The sequence below is a fragment of the Symsagittifera roscoffensis genome, chromosome 1 (assembly GCF_963678635.1).
Source record: "Symsagittifera roscoffensis chromosome 1, txSymRosc1.1, whole genome shotgun sequence".
NCBI classification, from domain to species: Eukaryota; Metazoa; Xenacoelomorpha; order Acoela; family Convolutidae; genus Symsagittifera; species Symsagittifera roscoffensis.
The window spans coordinates 58996192-59006090 of record NC_087062.1 but is presented as its reverse complement, the minus strand read 5'-3'; the positions used below and the strand labels follow the sequence as shown (position 1 = coordinate 59006090).

General features: G+C 34.7%; 1 protein-coding gene across 1 annotated transcript in view; it reads left to right on the top strand.

The window, feature by feature from the left end:
- The first annotated feature begins 658 nt into the window (after positions 1–658).
- The window catches only part of LOC134846472 (uncharacterized), a 34538-nt gene continuing 25297 nt past the window's right edge, over positions 659–9899 (top strand). The window contains exons 1-4 of the mRNA XM_063863848.1: positions 659–1440; positions 6701–6843; positions 7555–7622; positions 8038–8255. Coding sequence (XP_063719918.1) covers positions 1430–1440; positions 6701–6843; positions 7555–7622; positions 8038–8255 — 440 coding nt within the window. The 5' untranslated portion in view covers positions 659–1429. The remainder of the gene's footprint in view (positions 1441–6700; positions 6844–7554; positions 7623–8037; positions 8256–9899) is intronic.

Below are 9899 nucleotides of genomic sequence, written 5' to 3'. Positions count from 1 at the left end.
AAATCGAAATGATGAAATAACAGAGAAAAGGGTATTTTAAAAATCTTATTTAATAGTAGTCATTTAGATCGTAAAAGCCATATATTACCGTAAAATCTCGTTGCCGGGCTATGGTAATATTCTTTGTCATCAGTTAAACCCATAATTCCTAGTTTTTTTCATGCTACGCCACGTAGATTGAAAAAGTTGCCGGAACACCAACAATAGATCTTTTGCGAAGTTCAATACCTAAATGTAGTGAGAACTACTTAGAACGTACTTTTTAATCTTAGATAACCACGCCACGTCAACGCCCCCACGCAATTAAATCCCTTTCCTAATGTCCTATTCTGTCCCCCTAGTTATCACCCTTTCTGCATTTCTGCTCAGAGATAGTACTATATCTCACATTCGCGATCAGCGGTGCTTATGAAACAACATTTCAATAAATACAAATTGAGTGGCACGTCAAAAAAGAAGATACTATGTGTTATTTCATTGATTACACTTGGAAACACACCACTGATTAAGAAACTTTGCCGAACGATCACGCCCAATTCGCCCCATAGAAATTCTCAGTGGGCAATTCTTACCGCAATTCAGACATAAAATTCAGATTTCAAAACTAACACTACGTCACGAAATTGGTTGCCTGACTTGTCATAAATGATCATTAGGTGTCAAAATAGCTTGCCCAAAACTTGATTTAAAATCTTTTCCTTGGCCATAGAAATGACGGCTCAAAATAATGTTTCTGATATATTTGGGGTCTTTTCCCGTAATAATAAAAAAACACGAAATTTTTGCGAGACAAAACACATTCCGATTATATCTCGGACAGGATTGTTTGAGTTTCCCGTTATTAAAATTCAGTATGGTCTTTATTTGAACCACCTCTAAATGTCAAGTGCATTGCTTTGATTGCAAATCAGATAAGATTTATCCTTCGTTATCCAAACCACCAATCCAGTGGCACTTACTCGCCCTGATCAAGTAGAATTGAAGCGTCAATTTATCCTGGATTAGAGTCCAAGTAAGATTTACGTAATTAAGCTCAGTGCCCTTGAGTTCTGTGGTATTAGGGTTTGAGTGGGCACTACACAGGGGATTTTTTGGTATCACTGGTCGCTGATCGGCTTCTTTTATCTTCTAATCCGTATCCAAGAGGAAATCAAACAGTGGAGAACACTTGTGTCATCTCGAGTCCCCGAAACTTACCACTCTTTTGCATGCAAAGTGGCCAAGAACGATCAGATTTGAGTGGATGCTTATCTTAACTCCAGCTTCTTCTCTCTTATGAAATTGGGCTCTTACACCGCTAGAGGTCGTTCTCATCGTCCCCTCCATATTTATTACTGAATTCATCTCCATATTTTACTGAGTACAACTACTTTTAACCGAATAAAACTGAGTAGTTTTATTACTGAACAAAACGACTTTTTACGCCATCATGATCAAAATGTAAGTTTATTGAAGTGTCGTTCATTATCGGGTATGCTCAGTTACTTAGATATCATTCGTTTTTCAACTTGAAGCTAAGTAGATATTCGTTCATTTGCTTGCCAACGACTCCCAGATTCTGTATACAAAAAAGCTCTTCCATTTTTGAGAGGGATTCACGTTTTTTCTTTGTAATGCGACAACTCGCGATTAAAAATTACTCGCGATAAAAGAGGGTTTAGGACTTAATACAAAATTTAGAGCCGGTTATTGCCGCAAAGCGGTGAAATGCGCGTAAACTGCCTAACAGTCACCTTAAGCCAAAGTTCTCAAGAAATAAGTTAATTTTAAAGCCTGCGAGTTGTCGTTTTCTTTACATTTTAAGATTTGTTTTTTGCTACCAGTTGCCTTCTGTTGCGAGATGTCGCGTTATTTTTTTTATTGTTCAGTGCTGATTTAAATTAACCGGACAAAACGCGTTAAATTTTAAATTTAAAACGCGTTTCTCTCAAATTGGGTTGAGTTTAGGTGAAAACTTATGAAGACAAAACTTGCTTAAAATTTTAGCGGAATTAATATTGTGTAATTTGTTTTGCGAAGTTCGGGCCCAACATTTTACCCCAAAAATGAGTTAGTTCGACTAACTTTTAAGCAAGTTTTGTCTTCATAAGTTTTCACCTAAACCCAACCCTATTTGAGAAAAACGAATTTTAAACTTCAAGTTTAGCTTGTTTTGTCCGGTTAATTTAAATCAGCACTGTATTAACTTTTCCCAGTGTTACATTTTCTTAAGGCAGAAAACATACTTTGGACTAACTTGGTACCTCTAGTAAAGAAAGTGTTTTGTAATGTGAGCCGGATTACATGTATGCTCGAAACAAAAACGCGTTCTACGCAAGTTTTAATTGAAAATGTGAGGGACGTAGGCTTTAAAATCAAGACCAACTTTTTGAAAGCTAACACCACATATCCATTAAAAATATGACGTTAGTTTTATTCGCAGGTAAAAACCCACCGACATTTTTTTGGTACTTTTGGAACATTGGGTTGATCACAAGCAACTATATCACTGAACTGATCGTCTAACATTGGCAAAATTAGGATTGCTTAATCAATTGTAGCAAAGACAAAATACAATTGTGAAATAGATTGCTTTTGAAAGCACAAAATAATGGAACTTAAAAACTAATATATCGATAGCAATATCGAAAGCATTTTTTATTTGAGCTAAGTGGTTTGATAGCTACCAAAACGCAAACTTGGTGCAAATTTTTGTACATACTATCTACAAACTTCTGACAGTTTATGAACCCAATACCTATATATATATATATATATATATATATATATATATATATATATACATATACATTTACATATACATATAAACAGATTCATATATTAAAGATTCTCTACAGAATTTATCCATATATACACAGATGTATTACGGGTTATATACACTTAAGCAGATTATTATGACCAATAACTAAGTTTAATAAAAACCTGTCTGCCTTCCACTTGGCTTTTCGTGTTCATGTTTTAAGTTAAAAAAAATAACTAAAATATTTACATGCGAAAATTTAGCAGCAATAAAATTGATCTACAAAAGTCCCAAAACTGCGGTAAAAGCTTTGTTTTCAGTAATATCAACGAAAAAAAAATTCTCTGAAACAAACTTTTTCTCTTAAATGGATCTCCTGAACGTCACTAAGTTCAACCAAAATCTACTTTCTCTTAACAGTAGATTGAATTTTTTCCATGATAGTGTTTTATGTTTCTTTTTAGTGGCAATAAGTTCATCACCAAATTTAGAAAGATAGTTCAAGTTAAATTTGCTGAAAAATCTCCAAAAATAAAAAGATTTGTGATTTTGATTTGCGGCATATCTCTGATTGGAGTTATTCTGTGAGCGTCAATTGCCATTTTGACTGATGGAATGAAAACATCCAGAGACATCTTTGAATTTGAAACAAACACAAACAAGACAGCTCGTATCAGGGCGAAGCCTTGAATGTTCCGACTGCCTTTTAAGTTCTACGGAGCAGTAAAAACATGAAAAATTTGAACAATGTAAAAAAAACTTTAAAAAATAAGATTTTTTGTAAAAACATCCCGCAACCGCCATATTAAGTACAAAGTGATAAATTTTGGCATATAAGTTTCCTTGAACCAATTTGGAACGATTTCTAAAATGGATTAAATCTCTGCTTACGCGTTAATAGCGCGAAAAATATCGCGCGTTAACTGTCCCAAATTGGCCACTTCACAACACAAAAAACAATCACAGGTGAAAAATGAAAATGTTCAAATTTAAGCTCAGGACAACAATAGTTTTCGAATGATAAAAGAAACTCCATCGAAACTGACTGGTTAAAAAGTCGAATTTTGTCTGAAGAAAAAAAAACCATCCCGAACACAAGTTTTCCTTTACTTTCGTTACGAATGTCGGAACAACAATACTGCTCATATCATGGCAAAGCCCTGAATGTTGCGATTGCTTTTTAAGGTCTATGGAGTAGTAATAACACAAAAAATTAATTGTAGAAAAAAAATAAAAAATTTTTTTTTAATTTGAGATTTTTGCGAAAATCTTATAAAGTACAATGTGATAGATGTTCCTCCTAGTAACAAATCAATTATGGCAAATAAGCTTCCTTCAGCCAATTTGGAACGCTTTCTAAGACGAATTATATCTCCACTTACGCGTTAATAGCTAGAAAAAAAGATCACAGGTGAAATAGATTTTCAAATTTAAGCTCAAAACAATAGTTTTTGAATGATATTTAAAAAATCCGGTCAAAAAGGACTAGTTCCGAGCACAAATATTCCGCTACTTTCATTAGGAAAGTCGGAACAAAAAGGAAAAAATTAAATGCTTGAAAGAATTTGCATTTAAATAGTTGATGGAAGAACGCTAGTCATGCATATCTAGAGATGAGAGAAATTTGAAGTGGGTTGGGAAGAATGGTAGAAGTGGATGCTGTTTTTCATTAAATGAATGGGAATTATATGATTGAAAATGTTGTCAACTTCTTGCAAACAGAGTATTTCTCTGTTAATTTGTCCTCTATATAAAAAGTATTTTGCCCAGCAGAATCAAAAGACGCAATGAGGTTCTCAGAGAAGGCAAACACGGATTTTTTAAATCAAATTGTGTGAAAACTAATAACAGTGAAAAGCGTATCTCAAAAAGTAAATTAACCTGCAAACTTTTTGCAGTTTTAGCAATGGACATTTCAGTATGAGAAAAATCTTGGTTGCTGGTTTGCATTTCGTAGCAAAACACTGAAAATTGTTTCTTGCTTTCAACTATGGAAAACATGTTTTTAATACGAGTACATTTATTTAGAAAGGTAGTCATACGATTAAATCAAGGAAAAAATGCAAATGCAAGTGCGAAGGAGCTATAAAAAAAGTGTGTTATCTTTCCAGCCATTTTCGAAACAACCTTAAAAAAAACTCGTAGAGATGCCAAGTGTGTTATCATAAGTAAATTTTTTTAAATGTGATTTATACCCCATAAATAGGCGCGATTCTAGGAATTTCTCGAGGGAGGGGGGGGGGGTGTGGGGTGGATTTTCAAAAAATTTGAAAGTTTTGTCGACCTTTTTTTTGGGTCGACCAAACCCACTGAGCTCTCCCGAACCACTATGAAAACCCTAATTTGACCAAATTTCTCCGCCGCAGGCAAATTTTTTATTAAAAAAAGGCCAAAAAAGGCGTTTTTAAGCAGTTTTTGGAAAACGTCGACCAAAAAATCGCGTTTTTTCGGCGCGCGCTCCCACTCAGTATAGATTGGCACCGAAGGCGCCTTTATAAAAGTTTTCAGGTCAGTCAGCCAAAAATAGATATCTCAAAATAGTACAAAGGGGGACCCTTTGGGTCGGAAGGGAGTCGAATCCCTGAGGCGAGAAGGAAACGTCCCCCCCGCCCCCCCTCCCTAAATCCGCTACTGCCCATAAATTTCAAAAAGTTTACCTCAGAGTCACAAAGACTGTTCTATTTTTTTTTCCATCCAGAATCAATTCTTTGGTTTTAAATTTTCATTCATCTTCATTCGAGATCGGAAAGTTTTTTGCTACTTGCACAATGAGGGCTATCCTTGTTATCTCGACCGCTTCACTTAAATGAGGAGAAAACTGTAGAATATTTAGTGTATTCCCGCCCAATTTTAGCCAATTTTTTAGAGTACAGATGTGGTATCATAGTGGTGTCACTATTAGTCGTTATTTTTTCTATAAAATATATTACAAAAACAATTTCTCAGTTTCGAGATGAAGTGGTCTGAATTTCTTAAAACTTTTTGCTGACCAAATGACACAAAACTTGCAAGTGACATGATCAGAGACAATCTATTTAACCTTTGAAATTTCTACATTATTTCAGCTATGATCTAATTTACCAAGTTATCGCATTTTTGCAGTTTTGAAATTATTTACATCACTTAAGTTTGAACAAAAAACGTTAAAAAAGCTAAATGTAATTTTTAAATGTGCTTGGAACATTTCGTACTCTTTGCACAGAATCCGGTTAACTTTTTTTATAAATTTTTAGACGCAAAATAGTTTTTACCAATCCGGTAAAACTAACAAACCATAAAAGGCTTTTGCTAGCAGAGATTCCACTAGAGATTTATCTGAAAAGTGAACAGCTAACTTTTTGATAATAGGAATAGATCCCTTTCTGAATTAATGACCTTTGCTCTGAGTTTAGTATTGGTAATTTAACGTTTTTTTAAAAACAATACTGCAAAACTTACAAAATTGCGGTTGCCACTCGATAAAATTATGGTGACAACGTCTAAAAGAGGAAAAACTGCTTTTTTTGGCAAAGAATGGCAAAAAAATTCGGAAACTTTTCAGATTCGGAAATTTTTTGATGCACTACAGCGATATGCAATTACCTGTAAAAAAAATATGTTAATTAATTGTGATTCGTGGGCCTTTTTCTCATACTTCTTCATATTACATATTTCACTGCGTTCATATTAAATTATTTTTGCTGAGCAACGCTCATTTTATGCGAATCAGGGACGTTTTTGGGTCTAAAATTTTCACGTGGTGCCGCAATATTGCAGCCGAAATCGTCTAGCTGTGGTACCTGAAACCTGAATATAGAGGTCAAGTTAGAGCTTGTCCTCACACACTATCATTGTCATGGCAGGATATCGAACAGTGAATCTGACGTTCTAAAAGCGAACGCCTTGCCACTATGCTGAAAGCCACTACTATGGTGAAAGTAATGACATTTGTGGGTAAAGTTAAGACTTATTTTTGCACAGATATTGTGGCTGGGTGCAAATGTCACTGGTGTTACTATGCGCTGGCAGAATGGGTTTATGTTTCGATGACGAGAAGAAGTTACTGGAGATGTTGTCTAACAGCACCTACGAGAGGAGACTCAGACCAACCACATACTTTAATAGTGAGTCATTTAACAACATCACTGTGCTAAACTTCAGCTTGTCCCTTGTCACAGGCTGGCACAGTAGCTAGTGTGATTACTCTTCGATCTAAAGGTCGGAAGTTTGATTCCAACAGATGCGCAAGTTTGGAAACATCCTAAAAATGTGTTGCAGTTTTTCTCTCACCAAAAACTTAACATATAATTTGAAGGTGCCCTCTTACCTCAAAGAAAGCTCTTTGGGGGTTCAAAATTGTATCAATTGAATGTCCTTTAATTCGGGCTTCGATTCTAGAAAATCTTTAAATCAGTTGTCTCAGCGTCGAAAAAAAATTCAATTTTCAGGCTAAAATGCTCAATTTGAATTATAGAGGCGAATCTCCAAGTTTAATTCGACTTACGTTTTTGACGTCATTAGAACTATTATTAGCACTCATTTTAGCTTTTTCAATTTCTTTTTCTTTTTGTAAAAATCATGACAGGAAATTTGAACAAAAAAGATGTTTAAAAAATTAACAAAAAAGAACAATAAAAATATGTTTTTTTTTTCAATTTTTTCAATTATCTTCTGGATAAAATGCGGTCGAAAAATAAATATTCTTTGCATAGCTATCGAATGAAATGTTAGTTATTGGTCAAAATCACAACCACTTTGCTTTCAGCACTATGGCACTTCTTGTAATTTTTGATGCGTCTTCTGTCTTGCCACTTCAGTTTTTGTTTCTGTTCCAGGGGATCCAGTGGAAGTGTCTGTGAACATTTACGTGGTCAACGTGGGGCCAGTTTCAGAGGTCGACATGGTGAGTTCGAAACTCCCAGAAGTTTCCTCAGCTGGAGTGAAAAAAAAATTGCGCGTGTGATTTTTCACGCATTAACCAGTAAAGTTAGTAAACAGCATTAATTGAAATTTTCACGACAGAATGAGAAATTGCGAACTTCCATCAAGACACTTTTCTAATAACTTTGTGTTTCATCCATTTAAAAACGCAAATAAACATTTTAAGCTAAAAGTTAGCATCAATTTTTTGTCACTAAAACCCCTCACTGAAGTCTCGAACGATTTTATTTCGCTCCAACGTCTTAATCAACTCCAACGGCTGTATAAATATCTGTAAATGTTATTCCCAATTTTTGGAAAAATCCGCTGAATAGTTTCTAGATTGATGATTGAAATCGAAAGTTGTTAACCTGCTTCTGTTTTTTTTCACGGCACAGACATTCAAAGTGGGCATGTACTTCCGCCAGTACTGGAGGGACCCCCGATTGGCCTACAATGGGAGCAAGCCAATTCCACTTTCGCAGGACTTGATAGACTTCCTGTGGCTGCCGGACTCTTTCTTCCAGACCGAAATCACCTCCAACGTGCACCAGGTCACAAAGGAGAACGTCTTCTTCAGAGTTCACCCCACCGGCGATATCCTCATGAGCATCAGGTCAGCTACAAGCTTGACAACTTTTAAAAAAGACGGATACTTCATTACTGTTTCAAAACGCACAAAAAAATAACCGAAACAAAATTTGCTTGTTGCTGAGCAAGTAGCACATAAGGTTCCGACCACAGTTACTTTCCAAACTTGTTTTTTTAATTTAATTTCAATTTGAGTCACATTTTGTTTGTAGAAGAACTTTGTTTCCTTTCTTAGAATACCAGCAGTGGCTTTAGCTGGCCAAAATTATCTTCCCAATACGGAGATGCTTCCGACAAGCCGATGCTTTTTTTGACATTCACACAAGCCGAACTAGTTTGTAAACGTATAGTTTTATAAACTATATACTTATAAGTTTCTGGTTTGAACGTAAAATTAAGTACTATGTATAATTATAACTAAAACAAAAACAAAAAAAAACTTTCAAAAAATGTTCCAAACATTTGCTAACAAAACTTTTCATCCTAAATTTTTAAAAAACTGATGCCGGAAGCCCTAAGCTAAGCTTCAACAAATACACGGTGTTTTACTAGTAACGAAAAAATTAGAAACACTGCCATTTGCAAATAAATTGAGTCATATACAAAAATTTTTGCAGAGTGGAAAGTAAAATGAGGATTCTTTTAATGATTGGTTGGATAGATTAATGGGTGGTTGGGTGGTTTCTTTTTAATTTAATTGTTTTTTTTTAACTTAATTTCAATTTCAGTCACATTTTGTTTGTAGGAGAACTTTGTTCCCTTTCTTAGAATACCAGCAGTGGCTTTAGCTGGCCACAATTATTTTCCCAAAATGGAGCTGCTCCCGACAAGCCGATGCTTTTTTTGGCATTCACACAAGCCGATTTAGTTTGTAAAATAATATTTTTATAAACTGTATGTAATAATTTTCTGGTTTGAACGTAAGATTAAGTACTATGTACAATTAAATCAAAAACAAAAAAAAACTTTCAAAAACGTTCCAAACATTTGCTCAAAAAACTTTTCATCTTAAATTTTTAAAAAACTGATGCCGGAAGCCCTAAGCTAAGCTTCAACAAATACACGGTGTTTTACTAGTAACGAAAAAGTTTGAAACACTGCCATTTGCAAATAAATTGAGTCATATACAAACATTTTTTGCAGAGTGGAAAGTAAGATGAGGATTCTTTCAATGATTGGTTGGATAGATTAATGGGTGGTTGGGTGGTTTCTTTTCAATTTAATTGTTTTTTTTTAACTTAATTTCAATTTCAGTCACATTTTGTTTGTAGGAGAACTTTGTTCCCTTTCTTAGAATACCAGCAGTGGCTTTAGCTGGCCACAATTATTTTCCCAAAATGGAGATGCTCCCGACAAGCCGATGCTTTTTTGGCATTCACACAAGCCGATTTAGTTTATAAAGTCAAGTCAGCTACAAGCTTGACAACTTTTAAAAAAGACGGATACTTCATTACTGTTTCAAAACGCACAAAAAAATAACCGAAACAAAATTTGCTTGTTGCTGAGCAAGTAGCACATAAGGTTCCGACCACAGTTACTTTCCAAACTTGTTTTTTTAATTTAATTTCAATTTGAGTCACATTTTGTTTGTAGAAGAACTTTGTTTCCTTTCTTAGAATACCAGCAGTGGCTTTAGCTGGCCTCAATTATCATCCCAATATGGAGATGC